At 48.8% G+C, this 24,686-nt stretch overlaps 3 protein-coding genes and 1 long non-coding RNA gene across 5 annotated transcripts in view; 3 read left to right on the top strand and 1 right to left on the bottom strand.

Moving 5' to 3' along the window:
• Positions 1 to 327: 327 nt before the first annotated feature.
• Positions 328 to 11,230, top strand: ube4a (ubiquitination factor E4A). Of its 2 annotated transcripts, none has more exons than XM_016998296.2 (19): positions 328 to 547; positions 2,474 to 2,650; positions 3,267 to 3,379; positions 3,569 to 3,721; positions 3,826 to 3,985; positions 4,079 to 4,281; positions 4,395 to 4,586; positions 4,792 to 5,125; positions 5,239 to 5,359; positions 5,564 to 5,871; positions 6,364 to 6,496; positions 6,881 to 7,068; positions 7,172 to 7,272; positions 7,368 to 7,481; positions 7,846 to 8,020; positions 8,121 to 8,301; positions 8,436 to 8,583; positions 8,704 to 8,861; positions 10,466 to 11,230. In XM_016998296.2, exons 1-19 carry the CDS (start codon positions 403 to 405, stop codon positions 10,599 to 10,601), a joined length of 3,240 nt encoding a protein of 1,079 aa, XP_016853785.2. In that variant the 5' UTR covers positions 328 to 402; the 3' UTR covers positions 10,602 to 11,230. The 2 variants fall into 2 exon arrangements, with proteins under 2 accessions (XP_016853785.2, XP_062817316.1); XM_062961246.1 differs by having other exon boundaries at positions 8,121 to 8,305; positions 8,443 to 8,583.
• A 2,371-nt stretch (positions 11,231 to 13,601) lies between these two features.
• On the top strand, positions 13,602 to 17,876 carry atp5mg (ATP synthase membrane subunit g). The gene is made up of 3 exons (XM_003228976.4): positions 13,602 to 13,772; positions 16,021 to 16,181; positions 17,718 to 17,876. The coding sequence occupies exons 1-3, from the start codon at positions 13,709 to 13,711 to the stop codon at positions 17,814 to 17,816; spliced, it is 324 nt and encodes a 107-aa protein (XP_003229024.1). The 5' UTR covers positions 13,602 to 13,708; the 3' UTR covers positions 17,817 to 17,876.
• LOC134293508 (uncharacterized) lies at positions 15,249 to 16,021 on the bottom strand. The gene is made up of 2 exons (XR_010000447.1): positions 15,720 to 16,021; positions 15,249 to 15,589 (listed from the first exon to the last, which is right to left on the bottom strand). It is a non-coding gene; the product is annotated as an uncharacterized LOC134293508 (long non-coding RNA).
• A 946-nt stretch (positions 17,877 to 18,822) lies between the features above and the next one.
• The window catches only part of kmt2a (lysine methyltransferase 2A), a 28,056-nt gene continuing 22,192 nt past the window's right edge, over positions 18,823 to 24,686 (top strand). Inside the window, exon 1 of the mRNA XM_062961249.1 lies at positions 18,823 to 19,269. Coding sequence (XP_062817319.1) covers positions 18,946 to 19,269 — 324 coding nt within the window. The 5' untranslated portion in view covers positions 18,823 to 18,945. The remainder of the gene's footprint in view (positions 19,270 to 24,686) is intronic.

The raw sequence follows: 24,686 nt of genomic DNA, 5'->3' as shown, positions 1-24,686 counted from the left end.
TTGGACTTTTTATTATAATGAGTATGTTAGTGAGGAAACAGACAGGCAGCAACGAGGATGAGGTGAGGGAAGGCCTTCCCCATTTTCCCTGTTGTCTGTGGGCCCTTCCACACTGCCATAGAACCCAGGATACCAAGGCAGATCATCCACAATAGTTTGTTTGAGGCCCCTTCCACACAGCTGAATAAAATCCCACACTGAACTGGGTTACCTGGCAGTGTGGACTCAGAGAGCAGCTCGAGGCAGATATTGTTGTGGGATTGTGTGCCTGCTGAAGTCTGCGCATGCGCGCTCTCTGCCGCTGCTTCCTGGTGTCGCGCGGCCGGAAGACGTCATCACGCGTTGCCAGGTTGCCTGACTGGACTGGGAAGTGAGGAGGAGGAAGGTGCCGATGGCCGGGCCATGACCGACCGCGAGAACAACAACAGCAGTGGCGGCGGCATCTCCGGGAACCCCTTCGCCGCCCTCTTCGGCTCCCTCGCCGACGCCGAGCTCTTCGCCCAGAGGCAGCAGCAGCGGCAGGCCTCGCAGGCCCCGCAGGCCTCCGGTGAGGGACGCCGCCCCCACGCCTTCCCCCTCCGGTGTAGGCCAGGCCCGGGCCCACAAGTTGGGCCTGCTTGCCAGGGACTCTGGACTCAAACTCCCACCACTCCTCGCAGCCTCAGGCCCTTTCCTTTCCCCCTCAGCCGCTTAAGCGAGGAAAAGGCACAACAACCCCATTCTGTTGTTGTTGTTATTATTCATTAAGCCGTTTCAGGGGTGCTTTGGTTATACTTTTGCTGCATGGCAGAACGGGCTTGGGCTAGATGGCCCATGTGGTCTCTTCCAATTCTATTTTTTATTATTATTATTATTATTATTATTTATCTATTTATTCATCATTAAGCAAGGGCAGGATGGCCATCTGTTGCGGGTGCTTTGATTGTGCTCTTCCTGCATGGCAGGGGGGTTGGACTGAATGGCCTATGCAGTCTCTTCCAATTATATTATTATTGTTGTTGTTATTATTATTATTATTCATTAAGCCGTTTGTCAGGGGTGCTTTGGTTATACCTTTTCTGCATGGCAGAACGGGCTTGGACTAGATGGCCCATGTGATCTCTTCCAACTTCATTTATTATTATTATTTATCTATTTATTCATCATTAAGCAGGGGCAGGATGGCCATCTGTTGCAAGTGCTTTGATTGTTCTCTTCTTGCATGGCAGGGGGGTTGGACTGAATGGGCTATGCGGTCTCTTCCAATTATATTATTGTTTTATTATGACACAGCAAACAAGATAGATATGCTGGATTATTGTTGTTGTTATTATTATTATTATTCATTAAGCAGGGGTAGGAGCCCCGGTGGTGAAGTGCGTTAAAGCACTGAGCTGGAGACCAAAAGGTCCCAGGTTCAAATCACAGGAGCTGCTTGAGCGGCCGCTGTTAGCTCCAGCTCCTGCCAACCTAGCAGTTCAAAAACATGCTAATGTGAGTAGATCAATAGGTACGCCGGCTCTTCGGCTTAGAAATGGAGATGAGCACCAACCCCCAGACAACGTCAGGAAAACCTTTACCTAAGCAGGGGCAGGAGAGCCATCTGTTGGGCGTGCTTTGATTGTGCTCTTCCTGCATGGCAGGGGGGTTGGAGTAGATGGCCCATATGGTATCTTCCAATTCTGTTATTGTTGGGTTGTTGTATGTCTTTCTGGCTCTATTATTGTTGTTATTATTATTCATTAAGCAGGGGCAGGAGGACCATCTGTTGGGGGTGCTTTGATTGTGCTCTTCCTGCATGGCAGTGGGGGTGGACTAGATGGCCCATGCGGTCTCTTCCAATTCTATTATTATTATTATTATTATTATTCATTGAGCAGAGGTTAGGTGGCCATCTGTCAGGGATGCTTTGATTGTGCTCTTCCTGCATGACAGAAGGGGCTTGGATTAGATGGACATGCAGTCTCTTCCAGTCCTATTATTTATTTATTTATTATCATTAAGCAGAGGCAGGATGGCTATCTTTTGGAGGGTGCTTTGATTATGCTCCTTCTGCATGGCAGCAGATTGGACTAGATGGCCCATGTGGTCTCTTCCAACTCTAGGATTCTATGATTCTAAATCAAAACTCAAGATTGAATGTTGACCAGGTTGACTTTCTGCCTGAAGAGATGGCTATTATATGCCAGCAGTTCCTTTAGCTGCTATGGAATCTCTTCCTTTGGCAGGTTCTTTGAGTCTTCTTTTGTGAGCCATGAGATTCTGGCTGGTTTAATTAAGTGGGACTCAGTGTCCGAAGAGGCTGTGGATTGTAGAGGAGAAGGCCATCCTGGAAGGGACCTGGACCCAAACCATGTGGCCATGAAGTGGTTGGGGTCCTTCCACTGAAGAGAGAAGGGGGAGAAGGAGAAGGCACCGTCCCCAGCTCCTTGAGGCAGGGGCCTGGGGGGCTCAGCTGGGTGGCCCGCTGTGACCCGCTGCTCTCCCTCCACAGTGGAGGAGGCCTCCGCCAGCCAGGATGACTCCGACAACAGCGTCACTGAGAGCCTGGACGACTGCGACTACTCCTTGGCCGAGATCAACCGCTCCTTCCGCTCCCAGCAGGAGCTCTGCGAGCAGCTCAACATCAACCACATGATCCAGAGGATCTTCCTCATCACCCTGGACAACAGTAAGTCTTGAGGTTGGTCGGGAAAACATCTGAAGCCGGCAGGGATCTGGTCAAACTCCGCTTGAGATTCATTTGTACTGTTACAGAGGAGATCAAGACCTTGGGCACCAAGGTTATGGCAAAACATGAGCCATAACCTTGACATAACCATAACAAGGAGAGGGGTATTCCTTGCCCCAACTGACTTTCTTTGAAGCTAAAAGAGGAGAAAAGGAGTGGTGGTGGGGCAGGATGTGTGGCTCTCAAGTGGAACCCACCCACCCCCAAGTTCCCGAGTGCTCCTCTGATGAATGGCTCAAGCATTTTGTATTGTTTTAAATCTGTATTTAACTACTTATGTTTTTATTCTTTTATATTGTTGTGTATTGGCATCAAATTCTGCCAGTTTTGTAAGCCGCCCTGAATCCCTTCGGGTGAGAAGGATGGGATAGAAATTATGGAAATAATAAATAAATAAACACATCTCAGCAGAGATCTCTTCCTTGCCTTCTCTGCCACAAAGATAGGTCTTGAAGCTGCCCATTCTGTGATGTGAGGAAGACAGTGCAAGTTCCTACGAGGGGTGCTTATTGAGGCACGTAGAACAATGGTTGTTTTGGTGATTTCCAACTTGTAGGTGACCCCAGCCTGAAAAGTGGCAATGGGATCCCCGCCCGCTGTGTGTACTTGGAGGAAATGGCCAATGACCTGGAGGACCAGGACTGGCTGGACATGGAGAATGTGGAGCAGGTGCCTGTGGGGCTTGTTGGGGTTGCTGTGGGTTAAGCAGGCAGAGGCTTCGGCCTTGGCCACAGAGTTTTCTCAGAAGACTTTGAGTCTCACTGCAGCCAGAAGGCAGATCCGGTGGGCAGAAACATGGCGGTGGTGAGGAAGCTTCCATGGCAGGGCTTTATCCTTGGGGCTCTTCTGTCTCTCCAGGCCCTCTTCAACCGACTGTTGCTTCCGGAGCCTGGAAACCATCTCATCAACATGACCTCAGCCGGTATCCAGAATCTCTCGGCTGAAAGAGACGCAGGCGAGAAGAACATCCTCCGCTACCTCTTTGCCTGCTTCCAGAGGGCCAAGGAGGAGGTCAGTTCAACCTCCCTTTCCCAACTGGGCCGCCTGCCGGCTTGAGCAAACCAGAGCAGAGCAGCCCAGGGATAGGTGCCTCCCTCCTTGCCCTCTCCTTCTAGATCACCAAAGTGCCGGAGAACCTGCTGCCCTTCGCAGTGCGCTGCCGGAACCTGACCGTGTCCAACACTCGCACCGTCTTCCTCACCCCGGAGATTTATGTCAACCAGAATGTCTACGAACAGCTACTGGACTTGATGCTGGAGTCCCTGAGAGGAGCCTGTGAGTTGCAAAGGCAGAACCAAGGCTCCTGGGAAAACATACTGCAATGTTTATCTCTCAAACAGATCTCTTCTTGTCTCTTTCTCCTTGCAGACTTTGAAGAGGTAACGGAGTTCCTCGAGGAAGTGATCGAGGTCATCATTGCGGACGAGGAAGTGCGGACTTTTGAGGAAGTGATGGTGCCCGTCTTTGACATCCTCTTGGGCCGGATCCGGGAGCTGCACCTTTGCCAGATCCTGCTCTACTCCTACCTGGACCTGATCCTGTACTTCACCAGGCAGAAGGAGATCGCAGCGGTGAGTACTGGGCGTGTTTTTTTTTTTACAAATGATGACTCTTGTGGGAAAGACAGGACTCTGGAGAAGAAAAAAGGAAGACTGACCCTTGACACCTGCTTTTATTCCTCCAGATTTTTGTGGAATACATCCAGCCCAAGGACCCAGCCAACGGGCAGCTCTACCAGAAGACCCTCCTGGGAGCCCTCCTGAGCATCTCCTGTTTGCTGAAGACCCCTGGGGTGGTGGAGAACCATGGCTACTTCCTGAACCCCTCTCGGTCCAGCCCCCAGGAGATCAAGGTCCAGGAGTCCAACATCCACCAGGTGAGGCTTCAGAGAACCTGCCCTGGCTTGGTGTGCTTCAGGTAAGACCCAGAGGCACTGAAGAGGTGTTGAAATGCGGGAGGGAGCATTGGGCTGTAACTCAATCACAGAGCATAAGGAAGAAGCTCACAGGGAGGACAGACCTCCTAAGTGCACGCATCCACTCACGCATCCATGCAGCAAGGCTCTCCTCTCTTGGCCACAGTTCATGGCTCAGTTCCATGAGAAGATCTACCAGATGCTGAAGAACCTGCTGCAGCTCTCGCCTCAGACCAAGCACCGGATCCTATCCTGGCTGGGCAACTGCCTCCAGGCCAACGCGGGCCGCACCAAGATCTGGGCCAACCAGATGCCGGAGATCTTCTTCCAGATGTACGCCTCGGACGCCTTCTTCCTCAACCTGGGGGCCGCCCTCCTCCGGCTCTGCCAGCCCTTCTGCAAGCCCCGCTCTCCCCGGCTGCTGACGTTTGACCCCACCTACTGCGCTCTGAAGGAGTTGAACGAGGAGGAGCAGAAGAGCAGGAACGTGCACATCCGGGGTGAGTCTCCCTCTTCCCAAGGGGCCGAGCGGGAGCCAAGAGAAGCCGTGTCCCGCTGGGGTGTGTTGCTTGTGGAAGTCGACAAAAAAGCATTTCCCTTTCTCTTCCTCAAGGTTTGGAGAAGGAAACCTGCCTGATCCCATCCACAGTGGAGCCAGAGTTCGCCCCCACCTACAACCTGGTGACAGAGAACCTGGTGCTGACGCAGTATACGCTCCACTTAGGATTTCACAGGTACAGGGTCCATTGTAGATGGAAACAGTAAGCGCCGTACGCCCCTACACTGAGAGTGTAGCTCTCAATTTTGGGACCAAGCCTATATCAGTGTCACTGTGATGTCTGTGCCCCACATAAAAGGGCAGACGAGGCCCATGAGCTTGTGATGGACTTGGTCTGAGTGCCCACCTGCTTCCGCTCGCCTCTCTCTCGTCCCTCCAGGTTGCACGACCAGATGATCAAACTCAACCAGAGCCTCCACCGGCTGCAGGTGGCCTGGAGAGAGGCCCAGCAGAGCTCCAGCCCCTCGGCAGACAACCTTCGGGAGCAGTTTGAGCGCCTCATGACCATCTATCTCTCCACCAAAGCGGCCATGACGGAGCCGCAGATGCTGCAGAACTGCCTCCACCTGCAGGTCTCCATGGCTGTGCTCCTGGTCCAGCTGGCCATCGGGAACCGGGGGCCAGAGCCGATGGAGCTGACCTTCCCCCTGCCGGATGTGAATCACAGCGTGCTGGCCTATGTCCCGGGTGAGTGGCATTTCCTGTAGCCAGTGTTCTCCAGGAATAATGGGTTATGCCTCTTTGGCCCTGAGGATGGCCTTTCTAAGAGCCAAGCACCGGTGGCAAGCCATTCCACAGGAGAACGCTTATCTCTTTGCTCTGATCCCCTCTAAGGTTGAATGTGCCTAGATGAGATCTAAGTGATGGGGCAAACGCCCAAGCATTCCATTCTCTGGACCTGGGCTGACTGACTCATCATGATGTTAGCTCATCTTTGGTCTGGATGGACTGAAAGACGTGTCTGTAAACATGCAAGGGCAAGCTGTGACTTGTGGAAGTGACTCTGATGCAGAGGGTGACCTCCTTTTTAGAAAGAAAAAAGGAATCAGCCTGATTTTGAGCAACCTTTATTGAAAAGCAATGCACAGAAGGTTCTACAGGTGGTCTCCGTGAGCGAGGGTCAAGGGCCGTGGGTGTGTAATGGGACCTGGGGGCTCATATGGGTTCTCGTGTCCGCAGAGTTCTTTGCCGACAACTTGGGTGACTTCTTCATCTTCCTGCGCCGCTTCGCTGATGACCTCCTGGAGACTTCAGCCGACCTCCTGGAGCAAGTCCTTCATTTTGTGACCGTTTTCACTGGAGACGTAGACAGGTAAAGGCCTCTTTCACCATCCAGGTTTAGGGAAGCTGAGTGTGGAAGGGCAGGGGAGGGAGGCAGACGTGGCTTCTAGCAGGGATTACAAGTTGCTGCAAAAGGGAGGAAGAGAAGCCTAGGGGAACCAGCTGGTTTTGACCTGGGTCGAAATTCAGCTATCCCTGACTGGCCTGATGCCTTTGGCCGTTGCAACTGCTGTTCTCTCTTCCTTGTTCCTGAAGGAACTGGGGGCACATGGCTTGTCCTCCCAGGAGACTGTGGCTCTGTCCCAGCCTTTTTATGGGGACAACCCTCCAAAAACGCAAACCAGAATATCAAGATTTCAGGGGGACAAAGCCATGGGACAGGGCCCCCCCTCAGCCCTTTTCTCCCTCTTCCCAGGATGAAGAACCCGCATTTGCGGGCCAAGCTGGCCGAGGTGCTAGAGGCCGTCATGCCCCACCTGGACCAGGCGCAGACCCCGCTCCTCTCCAGCGTCTTCCACCGCAAAAGGGTCTTCTGCTCCTACCCGCACGCCGCCTACCTCGCCGAGGCCCTCATCAAGGTCTTTGTGGACATTGAGTTCACCGGTAAGAGGGGGAGGCTGGAGCGGCGGCTTCCTGCTCCCTGTCCTCCGTCTTCCGGCGTTCCCAGCGCCCCTCCGAACCCAGGCTGCCTTCTTTCCTTGCTCAGGGGACCCCCACCAGTTTGAGCAGAAGTTCAACTACCGCAGGCCCATGTACCCCATCCTCCGGTACATGTGGGACACCGACTCCTACCGGGAGAGTATCAAGGTGAGGCTGGGGAGGTCCTGGGCATTGGGAACACCTGGGCGACCGGGGGGGGGGGGGAATGGTCAGGCCCACCTCCCCTTGTTTGCTGTTTGCAGGCCCTGGCAGACTATGCCTCGGAGAACCTGGAAGCTATGAATCCCCCGCTCTTCCTGCGCTTCCTCAACTTGCTCATGAATGATGCCATTTTCTTGCTGGATGAGGCCATACAGGTAAAAATATTGGAGAGGGATGGGGTGGGGTGGCTGAAAGGGAGCCCGAACCGAAAGATCTAAGCCTTGCTTCATGTGGAAGTGGACTTTATCTGCTCCAGAAACAAGATCTGACTGAATTGCCACCAAGGAAGGGAAGGCTGCAGTTTCTCCTTTTCAACAGAGAGCTGGGCCTCTCTTAGGGAGAGAGGGCCTGGGAAGCTTTATTACAACGACAACAACAAAAATATTTTTACGGATTACCCACCTCTCCTTTCAACTCTTCTTAACATGTAGTTAAAATACAAAACAGGTATTGAAATCATGTGTATTTGAGCACCCTCTTGGCCTTGCCCATTCTCCCTTGCCCGCCATCTCTCTGCAGTACCTGAGCAAGATCAAGATCCAGCAGATTGAGAAGGACCGGGGCGAATGGGACAGCCTGTCCGCTGAGGCGCGGAGGGAGAAGGAGGCCAGCCTGCAGATGTTTGGCCAGTTGGCCCGCTTCCACAACATCATGTCCAATGAGACGATCGGCACCCTGGCCTTCCTGACCTCGGGTGAGGCACTGCTCCATGAAGGAGGGAGGGAGGCTGTCCATCTGTCCACTTGCCCTCCCGTCTGCCCATCTGTCTCACATAGCCCCACTTTCTGCTGCAGAGATCAAGTCCCTCTTTGTGCACCCCTTCCTGGCTGAGCGCATCATCTCCATGCTCAACTACTTCCTCCAGCACCTGGTGGGCCCCAAAATGGGTGCCTTGAAGGTCAAGGATTTCAGCGAGTTTGACTTCAAGCCACAGCAGCTGGTGTCCGATATCTGCACTATTTACTTAAACCTGGGGTACGTCATAGCAGGGAGAAGGGGGACCAAATCCACAACAAGTTCCTCTCGCTAAGACGGGGGTGGATTGGGCAGTCTCGGGCACCTGGGCCTCCCATCCCTGGCATCGTCGCTATGGGCCCCTTCTCTTTCAGAGGCGAGGAGAACTTCTGTGCCACGGTGCCCAAGGACGGGCGCTCTTATTCCCCGACTCTCTTCGCCCAGACGGTTCGGGTCCTGAAGAAGATCAACAAGCCCGGAAACATGATTGTGGCGTTCAGCAACCTGGCCGAGCAGATCAAGGTGCGGCCGCGGAGAGGGCTATACACGGTCCCCATCCCAGTGCCCGGCTCTGAGTTAGGGGCAGCCTGTGGGCTCCCCTTTGTATCTTGTGCTCACCAGCGACGGGGCTTGTTTCCCTAGTCCCTCGCTGACCGCCAGCTGCAGGAAGAGGAGACTTACGCGGACGCCTGCGACGAGTTCCTGGACCCCATTATGAGCACCCTCATGACGGACCCGGTGCTGCTGCCTTCCTCCCGGGTGACCGTGGACAGGTCCACCATCGCCCGGCACCTCCTTAGGTAAGGGAGAGGGGCCTTTGTGGCTGATGAGCAGGGAAAAAATCTTCAAAATCATAACAATAACAACAACACAGTGTGACACCACTTTGTTCCTGGGTTGTAAACATCATTTCCCAATGGGTTCCATCATGAAAGCATGGGGAGAGTTTATTAAAGACATCCTGCTGTAGCACAGTTTGCTACACTTTTTCAATGAATACAGTATTCCCTCACTTATCACTGGGGTTAGGTTCCAGGGCCACCCGCAATAAGTGAAAATCCATGAAGTAGGGACAGTATATTTTAATATTTATACATTATTTTAGTAGTTATACACTATTATAAGTCTTTATCAACCAATTGTGTGTTTCCTCCTGTTGGAACTTGGGCTCCTTTTCTCTCCCTTCGGCTTCTCCTTCTTCCCTTCCTTAGGCTGTAAATTGTAATTTTTTATGATTTATAGTAGTCTTTTAGAGTTTATTGAAAAACTGCAAAACAGCGAATCCGTGAAAAGTGAATCGCAAAGTAGTGAGGGAACACTGTATTTCATAATAGTCTCAACCAACTCAGCATAGTTTCCGGCATAGAGCAACTCCTTTCAAACAATAAATAAATAAATAAATAAATAAAACTTTATTTATACCCTACCACCATCTCCCCACGGGGACTTGTGAGTCTCAAAGTGAGGACTGACTGCACAATTAAACAGGAAATAACACTTTTGAACCAGTAACAGAACATTTTTCAAGTTTTGTGACATACAGTAGAGTCTCACTTATCCAAGCTAAACGGGCCGGCAGAAGCTTGAATAAGCGAATATCTTGGATAATAAGGAGGGATTAAGGAAAATCCTATTAAACATCAAATTAGATTATGATTTTACAATTTAAGCACCAAAACATACAACAAATTTGATAGAAAATAGTTCAATACGCAGTAATGTTATGTTGTAATTACTGTATTTACAAATTTAGCACCAAAATATCACAATATATTGAAAACATTGACTACAAAAATGGCTTGGATTATCCAGAAGCTTGGATAAGCGAGGCTTGGATAAGTGAGACTTTACTGTATAATGATATTTTGGTGCTAAATTTGTAAATACAGTAATTACTACATAGCATTACTGCATATTGAAATACTTTTTCTGTCAAATTTGTTGTATAACATGATGTTTTGGTGCTTAATTTGTAAAATCATAACCTAATTTGATGTTTAATAGGCTTTTCCTTAACCCCTCCTTATTATCCAAGATATTCGCTTATCCAACATTCTGCCAGCCCGTTTACATTGGATAAGCAAGACTCTACTGTATATAAATCAAACAGTTAGGACATGTTTACTAATAGATCTAATATTAGTAAACGGTTAAAACATTAAACGTAAAAAGAGAGTTGAGACATGTATCTTCAGTTCTTCACCTGGCTCAGTGATTCTTCCATTTTTATTGAAAACATTGACCACAAAAATGGCCTGGATAATCCAGAAGCTTGGATAAGCGAGGGTTGGATAAGTGAGACCCTACTGTAATAACAATAGTGATAGTACGCTAGACAAGTAGCTCGCAGGAGCATGTGTGCCTTTGGCCCGGCCCCTGATCTGCTTCCTCTTCCTCCTCGCAGTGACCAGACGGACCCTTTCAACCGCAGCCCGCTCACCATGGACCAGATCAGGCCCAACACGGAGCTGAAGGAGCGCATCCAGCAGTGGCTGGCCGAGCGGAAGAAGGAGAAGGAGCAGGCGGGAGGGGTCTTGTGACCCCTCTCTGGGGACTGTTCTGGGATTTCGGTGAGATCGGCGGGCAGGTGGGGTGGGGGTTTGTGCTTGGGCACCCCTTTTTGGTTTCTTGCCCCTTGGACTTTGCCACCAGCCGCCGGCTGCTCCCTCGCCCCCTTGGTTTGCCTCCTGCCCTGTTTCCGTGGCAGGGGACTTTTCCCCAGTTGGTTTCCTCCTGCGAGGCAGCCGCGACCGACCGTGGGCCGGCCTGTCTCTATGCAAACCCATACCTGGTGGGTGGATGGATGCCTGAGAAGAAGGAAGGAAGGAGCATTGAGGGGTCCGCCACCCGCTTCCTCTTCCCCATCCGCAGCTGCAAGAGGGGTGGCCCTGCATCCTTCACCCCTTTCTCCCCAAAGCCTGAGCTTGATTTCGGCCACGTGTCCCGCAATATCATGCACGGGGCACCTGCTGTTGCAAGGAATAGCCCCGGCCTGGGTCTGGGCCCGAATGCTGCTGCTGGGGGAAGAGGCAGCCACGTGAGCCTTCCAGGCCTGCCTCCGGCCCTTACGCCATGCCTGTTGCATGTCCGTCCGCGTGCCACCGTGTGTGTACAGAGTGCGACGTCCACTTAGACCAATAAAAGCGGCAGGTGCCCTGTTTCTTTGGAAGCGGCTCTTTGGGCCTCGTTTTTATCTGCGTCTCTCTTTTGGTCTTCATTTACTGCGGAGAAGCCTTTACTTCCAACTCCAGCAAGCTTGAATAGCGTTGAGCAGCCTTGTAGCTGCAAACACTGTAATATACCCTGTTTCCCCGAAAATAAGACATCCCCAGAAAATAAGACCTAGTAGAGATTTTGCTGAATTGCTAAATACCGTGTTTCCCCGAAAATAAGACAGTGTCTTATATTATTTTTTGCTCCCAAAGATGTGCTAGGTCTTATTTTTAGGGGATGTCTTATTTTTCCATGAAGAATAATTCACATTTATTGTTGAACAAAAAAATGAATATTTATTATATACTGTACAGTAGTTGTCATCACAAACCAGCATAACCAAACTAGACAAACTATGACTCCTGTCAAAAATTTCTTGTTACTACATAAATATAAATAATATAACAATTTAATATATTATTACCATTATTTCCATGTACAACTGGTATGTACATTTACCGATCCTGCAAGTTCTGGTGTTTTGTTTGGTGGGTGCCGGGCATGCTTCCAAACAAAAACTTAGCTAGGTCTTACTTTCAGGGGAGGCCTTATATTTAGCAATTCAACAAAATCTCTACTAGGTCTTATTTTCTGGGGATGTCTTATTTTCGGGGAAACAGGGTATAAGGCCTCCCCCAAAAGTAACACCTAGCAAAGTTTTTGTTTGGAAGCATGTCCATCAAACAGAACACCAGAGCATGCAGGATCAGTAAATGTAAGTACAGTAGAGTCTCCCTTATCCAAGCTAAACGGGCCAGCAGAACCTTGGATAAGCAAATATCTTGGATAATAAGGAGGGATTAAGGAAAAGCCTATTAAACATCAAATTAGGTTATGATTTTACAAATTAAGCACCAAAACATCATCTTATACAACAAATTTGACAGAAAAAGTAGTTCAATACGCAGTAATGTTATGTTGTAATTACAGTATTTACAAATTTAGCAGCAAAATATCACGATATATTGAAAACATTGACTACAAAAATGGCTTGGATAATCCAGAAACTTGGATAAGTGAGGCTTGGATAAGTGAGACTCTACTGTACCATAGATTGTTGTACATGGAAATAATGGTAGTAACAAGAAAGTCTTGATAGGATTCACAGTTTGTCTGGTTATGCTGGTTTATGATGACAACTACTGTACAGTATATAATAAATGTGAATTTTTCTTCATGGAAAAACAAGACATCCCCTAAAAATAAGACCTAGCACATCTTTGGGAACAAAACTTAATATAAGACACTGTCTTATTTTCGGGGAAACACGGTAGTAATACTAATATAGTAAATATAATACTGAAAATATATAATTTTGTGCTATGCTAATAATATATGCACATATAACACTAATAATAATACAATAATATATAATAATATTGTGATATAATCATACATAATTATGGAATATAATACTACTGATAATATATAATTATATTGTGCAATGCTAGTAATAGAATATATATACAGTAGAGTCTCACTTATCCAACATATACGGGCCAGCAGAATGTTGGATAAGCGAATATGTTGGATAATAAGGAGGGATTAAGGGTATTAAACATCAAATTACATTATGATTTTACAAATTAAGCATCAAAACATGTTTTACAACAAATTTGACAGAAAAAGTTCAATACACAGCAATGTTAGGTAGCAAGTATTGTATTTACGAACTTAGTACCAATGTATTGAAAAGATTGACTACAAAAACATTGACTACTAAAAGGCCGACTGTTGGATAATCCAGAACATTGGATAAGTGAATGTTGGATAAGTGAGACTCTACATATAATTTTGGTAATAATATAATTAACAGTATAATCCTTATAATAATAATATTGTAACATAATCCTAGTAATAGGTGAAATATAATACTACCGATAATACATAATCCTAAAATTGTGCAATGCTAATAACAATACATTATATATACATATAATATTGATAATATTATAATGTAACTGATAATATATAATCCTAAAATTGTACAATGCTAATAATAGACTATATTATATATACATATAATTTTAGTAATATTATAATGTAAAAATATAGTTATAACATTGTAATATAATCATAGTAATAAATATAATACTACTGATAATATATAATAATACTGTATATTCGAAGGTGTAATGTTTTTGGTTCTGAGCCGCTTTGAGTCTCCGAATGGAAAGATATAAAGCCGAATTTAAAGAATGAAAGAAGGGAGAAGGAAGCAGGGGCTGCCCCATGAAGTGCCTGTCGAGAAATCCCGAGCGCGGCGTGCGCGGGAATCAGGCGCTGGAGCGGGCAGCCCCGAAGGAGGGGTCCTCGCAGCCGTTGTGACCTTCAGGGCCCTTCTTTCGCGCGAGAGAGACTTCCTTCCGGCGGCGTTCTCTCCGGGCCTTCCCCGCGTTCCTCCCGGCTTCCTCGCTCCTTCCTCGGCCGGAGAATGGCGCAAGCCGCGCAGAAGCTGGTCAAGACCGTCACCACCCGCGGCCCGCAGCTCCTCTCCGGTGAGTGGCGCTCTTTCCCCTTCAAGGCCCCCCGACTTGAGCAGAGGCTGGGTGGGCATCTGTCGGGAGGGATCGAATGGTGTCTGTGGCAGAAGGGCGTCGGCCAGATCACCCTTAGGGATCCCTTCCAACTAGGCCTGCTTTTTAATTAATTTTATTTAATTTTTTTGGAATTATATAGACATCTATATCAAACATGTATGTTTGGGTTGCTGTGAGTTTTCCGGGCTGTCTGGCCATGTTCCAGAAGCATTCTCTCCTGACGTTTAGCCCACGTCTATGGCAGGCATCCTCAGACGTTGCTGAGGTCTGTTGGAAACTAAGCAAGTGGGGTTTATAATAATAATAATAATACAGTAGAGTCTCGCTTATCCGATCTTCGCTTATCCAACGTTCTGTATTAGCCAACACAGTCTGCCTTTTAGTAGTCAATATTTTTGTAGTCAATTTTTCAATACATTGCGAAGTTTTGCTGCTAAATTCGTAAATATAGTACAGTAGAGTCTCACTTTTCCAACGTTCTGGATTATCCAACTCATTCTTGTTTTCACTGTACCGTGATATTTTGGTGCTAAATTTGTAAATACAGTAATTACTACATAGCATTACTGCGTATTGAACTACTTTTTCTGTCAGATTTGTTGTATAACATGTTTTAGTGCTTAATTTGTAAAATCATAACCTAATTTGATGTTTAATAGGCTTTTCCTTAATCTCTCCTTATTATCCAACATATTCGCTTATCCAACGTTCTGCCGGCCCGTTTACGTTGGAAAAGCGAGACTCTACTGTAATTATTACATAACATTATTGTGTAATGTCAATTTTTTTCTGTCAAATTTGTTGTATAACATGATGTTTTGGTGCTTAATTTGTAAAATCATGCGTATTGAACTACTTTTTCTGTCAGATTTGTTGTATAACATGTTTTAGTGCTTAATTTGTAAAATCATAACCTAATTTGATGTTTAATAGGCTTTTCCTTAATCTCTCATTATCCAAGATATTCGCTTAACCAAGGTTCTGCTGGCCCGTTTAGCTTGGATAAGTGAGACTCTATTGTAATAATGACAACAACAACTACTACTACTTTATTTTTGTATCCCGCCCCATCTCCCCGAAGGGACCAGGAGCAACTCACATGGGGACCATGCCCAATACAGCATAAAATATGATATTAAATGCATTTAAAACTGTATGTATGTATGTATGTATGTACATCTCCCTGTGGAATGATGACCAGGGTGGGAAAAAGAACTCGTGTCTGTTCGAGGCAGGTGTGAATGTTGCCACTGGCCACCTGAATAGCATTGAGTAGCCTTGCAGCTGCAAAGTCAGTGAGGGTATCTGCATAGAACTCTGTTGGAAACTAAGTAAGTGCGGTTTGTATATGTACCTCTGGAATGATGTCCAGAGTGGGAGAAAGAACCCTTGTCTGTTTGAGACAAGTGTGAATGATGCAATTGAGCATCTTGGTTATAATAATAATAAGAGAAACTTTATTTATATACCGCCCTATCTCCTCAGGGGACTCAGGGCAGTTTCTAACATGATAAAAACAATACAATACAATACAATGCACATAATAAAAACAGAGCCATACAACAATGAAAAATAAAACTACCGGTAGTAACAATATTCCATTTATGGGCCAGTTATAATGACCCAGAGTTCAACATTGGGATGGCTAACTATAAAGTGCTATTCAAGTCTTGTGCAACAGGAGGGCTTGGGGTCAGTAGCGGATAAAGTGCTGAGCCAGCATTGAATAGCCTTGCAGCTACAAAGTCAATCAGTGATGGTCTCTGCATAGAGGTCTGTTGGAAACAAGGTAAGTACAGTTAGTATATATACCTATGGAATGATGTCCAGAGTGGAGCCCCAGTGGCACAGTGGGTTAAACCCTTGTGCCAGCAGGACTGATGACTTGAAGGTTGCATTGCTGACCTGAAAATTGCCAGTTCTTATCCAGCCTGGGGAGAGCATGAGTGAGCTCCTTCTATCAGCTTCAGCCAAGAACATGAGAGAAGTTTCCCACAAGGATGATCAAAACATCCGGCCAGCATCCCTGGGCAACGTTCTTGCAGACAGCCAATTGTCTCACACCAGAAGTGACTTGCAGTTTCTCAAGGCATTCCTGACCTGAAAAAAAAAATGTCCAGGGTGGGAGAAAGAACTCTTGTTTTACATACTGTACATATCCTGCCTTTCTGCTCTGGGTCTGACACTGTCCCTTCTGTTGTTGCAGCCGCTGTGGCTTATTCGAGGCCCCGCCTGGCCACCTTCTGGTACTACGCCAGGGTCGAGCTGGCTCCCCCGACTCCGGCGGAGATCCCGCAGGCCATCGACAGCATGAAGGGGCTGGTGAAGAGCTTCCAGTCTGGCCGCCTGCAACAGCTCACCGTGAAGGTAAGCTCCAACCCAGGCGGAAGCCGCTTCCTGGGAGAGAGCCATTCAGGGAGCATTGTCAGCCAAAAGGAGAACAAACAGCTTCATAAGCAACAACTTATAGCTTCTTTAGCTACTTCCCTCCCAGAGAAAAGCCATTGGAACTCTCTGCCTTGGAATTTGGTAGAAGCTCCTTCCTTGGAAACTTTTACACAGAGGCTGGATGGCCATCTGTCAGGGGTACTTTGATTGTGCCTTTCCTGCATGGCAAAGGGTTTGACTAGATGGCCCACATGGTCTCTTCCAACTCTATTATTCTACGATTCTATGATCGATTCCAGAGCAAAGCCTTCATTTCATTTGAGAGAAAAGCCTTCATCCAAGCTTCTTGCCCCTCTGTTCTGGACCAGAGATGATGCTTGCAACCATCATTCCTGGGATAATTTTTTTTTTGCTATCCTGTTTATTTATTTACAGTATTTATATCCCACCCTTCTCACCCCAAAGGGTACTCAGCACAGATCACAATGCCCATATACACGGTAAACATTCAATGCCATTTTTAGACATACAACACACACAGACAGATAGAGGTAATTCAACATTTTCCAACTTTGGTTTCAGGAGGTTATGCTCGATTCCGACCACAGGGGGAGGTGTCGCTTCATCCACTATGAGCCGGATCTTTTTTGATCATAGTATTTCCTCCTTGCTCTTTGATCGCTGGCAGTTTTATGGTGTTGTAATTTTTTTTTAGGTATTTTTAATTTATCAGTCAAAATTTATAAGTTTACATTCCTTATTTTACAATACCTTAAACATATCATATTGTATACAATTCGACAATAAAAAAAATCAAGAACATCTTTAAGCATATTTCTTATCAGTTTTTAACTGTTACATTACAGCTTTACTACATCTCTCTCTACTACACACTTTTTAAATCTACTTTATGGTGTCATAAATTAACCTCTACACTTAAGTGGTCCCTAATTTCTCTAGTCTATAAATCCCAGCAGCTACAACTCCCAAATGTCGAGTTCTATTTTTCCCAAACTCCAGCAGTGTTCAAATTTGGGCAGATTGTACATTCGTGCCAAGTTTGGTCCAGATCCATCATTGTTTGGAGTCCACAGTGCTCTCTGGATGTAGGTGAACTACAACTCCCAAACTCAAGGTCAATGCCCACCAAACCCTTCCAGTATTTCCTGTTGGTCATTGGAGTTCTGTGAGCCAAGTTTGGTTCAATTCCATCATTGGTGGAGTTCGGAATGTTCTTTGATTGTAGGTGAACTATAAATCCCTGCAACTACAACTCCCAAATGATAAAAACAATCCCATCAGTATTCAAATTTGGGCGTATCGGGTATTTGTGCCAAGTTTTATAGATCCTGAATATCAGGTATTTACATTATGATTAATAATAGTAGCAAAATGAGTTATGAAGTTGCAACAAAAATAATTTTATGGTTGGGGGTCACCATAACATGAGGAACTGTATTAAGGGGTCGCAGGATGATGGTCATTGTTTCCCTTTTTTCTTCCCATTCCTTTTAGGAAGCCCTCAGGAACGGCTTGGTGGCAACGGAGGTCCTGATGTGGTTCTACATTGGCGAAATCATAGGCAAACGCGGACTGGTTGGATACGATGTCTGAAAGGGACATTTGTTTTGTCTTTTGAGCCCTAACACTATTAAATGCCATATTGTGACGCAACTGTGGTGCTCTCTCTGTTCGTAGCAATTTATTAGCATCTACCCCCAAACCCTCCGCCTCATAGCACTATGTCACAAAATTTGTTTAAAAAATGTTCTGTTCCTGCTTTGAAAGTGTTATTTCCTGTTTAATTGTTCAGTCCTTACTTTGCTGCCACACACAAGATTGAATTGGGTGAGACTGGGTGAGATAGTCATTGAAAAACTAGAGCAAAATGTGACATAGGGATGGATGCGCGGCGGTGGCCCTGGACCCTGAATATGCTCTCTGGTTATGCTTCCTTCCTGCTGGCGCTGCTATGCTCATACTGATGCCGGAGCGCCTCCGCAGCGGTGGCCCGGGACCCTGAATATGCTCCCTGGTTATGCCTGTCTCCTATTAGCGTCTCTCATCACATACTGATGCCGGGGTGCCTCCGCGGAGGTCGCCCGGGACCCTGAATACACTCCCTGGTTATGCTTGTCCCTTGCTGGCGCAGCTCATCCCATACTGATGGCCCCGGGCCCTGAATACCCTCCCTGGTTATGCTTGTGTCCTGCCGGCGCCACTCTGCACCTACGACGTTGGCCCGGGGCCCTGAATACGCTCATTGGTTATGCCTGCCTCTTGCCGGCGCCGTTCAGCATATACGGGGAGCCCCGGACCCTGAATACACTCTCTGGTTATGCTTGCTTCCTACCGGCGCTGCTCAGCACATGCAGGTGCCGGGACTCCTACTCGACGTTGGCCCCGTGCCCTGAATAGGCTTCCTAGTTATGCTTGCCTCCTACCGGCGGCGCTGGGCACATACCGATGCCGGGGCGCCTCCGCGGCATTGGCCCCGGATCCTGAATACGCTGCCTGGTTATGCCTGCATCCTATTGGAGCGGCTCGGCGCATGCGGGTGCCGGGGCGCCTGCGCGGCGGTGGCGTCGGCCCGGGAACCTGGATGCGTGGGGGCGGCGTGCAGGGCCCCGAGGGGCGGCGCGTGGCGCAGGCAGGTTCCCGGGCGCGCTCCTCAGCAGAGCCGCGACACTCCCTCCCTCAGTCCCTGCCTCCCTGGCTCCCTCCCGCCCGCCTGGCAGCGAAGATGGCGCACAGCGGTCGGTGGCGCTTCCCGGCCCGTCCCGGCAGCGGGGGCGGCGGGAGGCGGGCGCTGGGCGGCGGGGGGCGGCTGCGGGTGGCGGCCTGGCGGGGCCCGCGCCCTCCCGCTTCCTCCGGAGGCGGCGGCGGAGGAGTAGGCCCCGCGGCGGGAGAAGGGGGCGGGCCCGCGCCTCAGCCCCAGCCCCTCGGCCTCCCCGGCGGCGCCTGCCTCGCGCCGGGCTTCGACGCCGCGCTCCAAGTCTCCGCCGCCATCGGCATCAACCTGCGCCGCTTCCGGGCTGCCTGCGGGGCCGAAGCAGAAGGCGCTGAGGTGAGAGAGAGAGAGAGAGAGGGCGCGCTTCGGAGGGGGAGGGGGCGGGAGAGGCCTCGGGAGCGCGCGCGCCTGCCTGCCTGCCTGCCTGCCTCGGGAGGGAAGAAGGCGCGGGGGGCGTGCCTCCCTCCCGCCTTCCGCTCCCGCTCGTGCTCGTGCCCGCGCCCGGCCTCCCTCGGCGGGAAAGGAAAGGCGCCTCCGGAGGGGAGGGGAAGGGATGAGGGGAGGGAGGAGAGACGACACACAGAGGGATCAGCCCCCAGGCACGCCCCCCTCTGAGGATGATGATGATGATAATGATGATGGGGAGGAAGGCAGGAATACACACAAGGAATGAGGAGAGGAAAGGGATCCAGGTGCAAAGGGATTTAATTGGGCAGAGAGAGAAAGCAAGGTGCAGAGAAATGATGATGATGATGGTGGTGGTGGTGGTGGTGGGGAGGAAGGGAGGAATACACTCAAGGAACGAGGAGAGGAAAGGGATGAGATCCAGGTGCAAAGGGAGAGAGAAAGCAAGGTGCAGAGAAAATGCATGCAAAGCAAGGGGCACAAAAACACGCCAAGGAAGCCGAGAAAGCCATGCAAAAGGAAGGGAGAAAGCAAGGCACAGAGAAAACAGATGCAAAGAGAAGGGAGCAAAGACAGAAAGCAAGGTACAAAGGAAGTGCATGCAAGAAGGGAAGAGAGTAGAAATTGGGCAGAGAGAGAAAGCAAGGTGCAGAAAAATGATGATGATGATGGGGAGGAAAGGAGGAATACACTCAAGGAATGAGGAGAGGAAAGGGATCCAGGTGCAAAGGGATTTAATTGGGCAGAGAGAGAAAGCAAGGTGCAGAGAAAATACATGCAAAGGAAGGGGCACAAAAACACACCAAGGAAGCCAAGAGGGAAAGCAAAGTGCACAGTAAACACGCAAAGAGAACACTTACCAAGGGTAGGGAGCAAAGACAGAAAGCAAGGTGCAAAGGAAGTGCATGCAAAGGGAAGGAAGGGAAGAGAGTAGATATTGGCAGAGAGAGAAAGCAAGGTGCAGAGAAATGATGATGATGGTGGTGGTGGTGGTGGTGGTGGTGGTGGTGATGATGATGGGGAGGAAGGGAGGAATACACACAAGGAATGAGGAGAGGAAAGTGAAGGGACCCAGGTACAAAGGGAGAGAGAAAGCAAGGTGCAGAGAAAATACATGCAAAGGAAGCCAAGAGGGAAAGCAGGGGACACAGAAAACACAAGCAAAGGGAGGACAGCAAAGTGCACAGTAAACACATGCAAAAAGAAGGGAGAAAGCAAGGCACAGAGAAAATAGATGCAAAAAGAAGGGAGCAAAGACAGAACACAAGGTACAAATGATGCACATGCAAAGGGAAGGAAAGGAAGAGAGTAGAAATTGGGCAGAGAGAGAAAGCAAGGTGCAGAGAAAATGCATGCAAAGCAAGGGGCGCAGAAAACACATGCAAAAGGAAGGGAGAAAGCAAGGCACAGAGAAAACAGATGCAAAAAGAAGGGAGCAAAGACAGAAAGCAAATTGCAAAGGAAGTCCATGCAAAGGGAAGGAAGAGAAGAGAGTAGGATGCTGTCAGAAGAGCCCTCCCCCTCTCCATGGTCCTGGCCTGGAAGGGGCTCACAGGTGCCCTCCGTCCTCTGCAAAGGATGACATCCGCAAGGTGCAGAGAAAATACATGCAAAGCAAGGGGCACAAAAACACGCCAAGGAAGCCAAAAGGGAAAGCAAGGGGCACAGAAAACACAATCAAAGGGGAGAAAGCAAAGTGCACAGTAAACACATGCAAAAGGAAGGGAGAAAGCAAGGCATAGAGAAAAAACAAATGCAAACAGAAGGGAGCAAAGACAGAAAACAAGGTGCCAAGGATGCACATGCAAAGGGGAGAAATCAAGATGCACAGTAAACACATGCAAAAGGAAGGGAGAAAGCAAGGCACAGAGAAAACAGATGCAAAGAGAAGGGAGCAAAGACAAATCAAGGTGCAAAGGATGCACATGCAAAGGGGAGAAAGCAAGATGCACAGAAAGCAGATGCAAAGGGAAAAGAGCAAAGAGAGAAAGCAAGGTGCACAGAAGGCACAGCAAGGCACAGAGAAAACTTGATGCAAAGAGAAGGGAGCTAAGACAGAAAGTACATGCAAAGGGAAGGAAGGAAGGAAAGAGAGTAGGAAGCTGTCAGAAGAGCCCTCCCCCTCTCCATGGTCCTGGCCTGGAAGGGGCCCACAGATGCCCTCCGTCCTCTGCAAAGGACGACTTCCGCCCTTGTCCAAAACACCAGGAGGGAGGGCCAAAACTCCTTGGAAGCTTTTAAACAGAACCTGGATGGACATCTGTTGGGGGTGCTTTGATTGTGCTTTCCATTCCTAGCAGAATGGGGTTGGACTAGATGGCCCATTTGGTCTCTTCCAATTGTGATTCTAAGAGGAAGAAGTTGCCAAAAGAGCCTTCCCCCTCTCCATGGTCCTGGCATGGAGGAAGCCCACTCATCCTCCCCCCCCCCCTTTGCATAGAGCAGGCCTGGGGCAATGTCAACCCTCCCCCTAGGCCTGGGCCAACTTTGGCCCTCCCTCCGGCAGTCAGGAATTGTGAGCTTGCCCTTCCCTCTGCTGAGTTCCTGCAAAAGGCAAGACAAGTGTGGCACTGAGTCATAAGGCCCCTTCATTGAGATCCAAAGTGGCCACACAATAATAATAGTAATAGTAATAATAATAATAATAATAGGTATCATCATTGTCAACAACATCGGCCTGTAGGAGGGAGCCAAAGGGCTGCTTTCTGCTGCATCTCCTGCTTCCTGGCACTGTGAGAGGATAGATGTGGGTCGTCCTCCCTGCAGGGGGGGATAGGCCCCCCTCACCTGGATGCAGCCATAGAATCATAGAGTTGGAAGAGACCTCATGGGCCATCCAGTCCAACCCCCTATTAAGAAGCAGGAAAATCACATTCAAACTACCCCTAACAGATGGCCATCCAGCCTCCGCTTATTACTAAATACTAAAGTCATACTAATAATGGCAATAATAAGCAGCGGTGTGTATGGTTTATTCTCTTGGAGTCCCAGCTCAGCCTTGGGGTGCAGCGGCACCATGGATTCATCCATTTGTATCCCAAATGTACTTCCATCCTTGGCAACCACACTGAGATCAATGGACTGCCTTCTACTTGTTTATCTTTCGCTTCTTGGCATTTGGCTTCACAAGGTGCTCAGGAGGGCAGGGAGAAGTCTGTTTTGCACTCCTATTGCCACAGCAATTATTATTTAATAATAACAATATTATTGTTGTTGTTGTTGTTGTTGTTATTGTTATTATTATTCGAGGCCATTCAGTCAGCAGGCATCATTGGGGCCTGGGTTTTATTATCCCCAGCGCGAGGTCCCTGTTTAGGAAGAGCCTTTAAGGAAACGGCTCTTGCTGTCGTCAGTCTTCCAGAGGTTTGTTTCAGTGAAAGCCTTGTTCCAATAGTTTTCCTGTTGGAGGAGGGCTGCTTGTATCAAGATGGGACAAGACTCGGCACTTGTATACCACACCATGTTTTATTATTATTAATTATAATAAATAAATAAGTATATAAGAAACATTTTCTGTTTCCAGAGAATCGTTTGGGGCTGAATGTCAGCACAATGCTTTGCATGATGCAGAACCCTGCTCTGGGAGGATGGGATCCAATGCAAATGTTTATATGGTTTAGTCACAAGTCTTCCTGCAGGGCAGTGATGCCAGGGCTGCACCGCAGACCTGATACATAAACCACTGTATATGTCATGATCACCTCTGTAATCTCAGATCTTCAAGTGCAGCCATTTTTAAAGGGAAATTGTGCTTGGAAGGCAAGCTTCTGTCTATTCCTTTTCATTTTGCTTTTTGTTACCTGATTTTATATTTTGGCAATCAATTTGAGGGATAACGTCATGCTTTTGTTGCCGTCTACCCTGAATGAGGGGTGGCCCTGTTCTCTTGTTGGTTTGAGCTGATGGGGGCTGCTGTTTGCCCACTGCGCGGGGGGGGGGGGGTGTCTCTGCTTGGACCAGTATGGCCATGCTTGGCCCTTGGGGAGAGGCCCTGGACTCCCTGCAGCCCTTTGTCCCAGTGGATGTCACCACTGCTTACCTTGTGTTTTGTGGCCTGAACCTTGCAGTCGGCTTGTATTGAAGCTGCAGGGGCCACAGGTGCAGCTGTCCTCCCAGTTGGGGGCCCCTGCTGCCGGCTTCTCTCCTTCTGAGGCCTCTGGGGTGAAGGCTTTCCTATTGGTTGCAGCCAGTTTGTCGACGAGCACAGCAGAGGGGTCTGCTCAGTGCCCACATAGCCATTCCAGAGCGACTGGTTCAAGATGGTTTTGTTCTCTCTGGACACTTCAGGATGGATGATATTTTCTTCCTTCGTTGCATCAGTTCTTTCTCTGTTTGTTGTGTCACCTGCAATAATGCCTTATTGATTCAGTCCTGTTTCTTGTTCTTCTACATTTCAAATTGCAGTACGAGTGGCTTCTTTTGGATGAATGCTTGAGAGGTGAGGTGTAGAAATAAATGCCTTTGAAGGAAGTAATGAATCTCAAAGTGTGCATCCTTTGGCCTTGTGCTTTGCAAGGAGGCCTCTTCTGGGATCCTAAGTGGGGAAGACAGGGGAAGCCAGTTTGCCCCCTTCTTCTTCCCCCTTTGCTTCCTCCTGAGCAGGGGATGCCTCTTCTCCAGCCCCTCCCTCCCTCTGTCAGCTGATTTGCACGTGGGGCTCATGCCAGGCAGTGATTGGCTGCAAAGGCAGCTGGAATCCTGGGGGGAGGAGGTGGTCCTGGGCCGGCAGAGGTACCAGGCCGGAGGCGGCAGGGCTTTGGGGTCTCTGCTGAGGGTCGAGGGTCGGTGGCCAGGGCTGCAGACCAGAGAAACAGCACAAAGCTCGTCCTTAAGGTGGGAGTGCGGTTTGGGGCAGTCGTCCCGCATGCCTTAGGCTCGTCCCTTGGTTCCCAATCCTGTGCTTTCCCTACACAAACTGTGCTGCCTCCTCCCCTTCCTCCTCGAAGGTAGCCCTGGCCTTTGACATAGCCTCTCCATGGATCTCAGGAACAGTCTGAATCATTTCCAGGTAAGCTTTCCAGGCTCCCTCGCCGTGCTACAGGGACAACCTTCCTTCCAAGCCATGCCATTGGTCCCTTGGTCAGGCTTGGGGCGCTTGCCTTCCCTTGCCCCTGTTCAGCAGCGGTGCTAGGGCTTGAACCAAGGGCCTTGCTCCACCCTTGAGTGGGGCAAGAGGCCCAGCTGCAACACGGGGCAGAAACAGCAGAGGTGGCCAGGTGGGCTTCACCTCCACTTCACACTGCGGACGTGGATTGTCATTCTCTGTGTTCCCTTTTGAGAAAAAGAAACATATACAAACAGGGTAAGCCAGGAACATTACGCCAGACACACACATATTTGTGATCCAT

This window comes from Anolis carolinensis, unplaced genomic scaffold, assembly GCF_035594765.1.
Source record: "Anolis carolinensis isolate JA03-04 unplaced genomic scaffold, rAnoCar3.1.pri scaffold_8, whole genome shotgun sequence".
Lineage (NCBI taxonomy): Eukaryota > Metazoa > Chordata > Lepidosauria > Squamata > Dactyloidae > Anolis > Anolis carolinensis.
The sequence above is the reverse complement of the archived record's forward strand: the minus strand, read 5'-3'. Positions and strand labels throughout refer to the sequence as shown.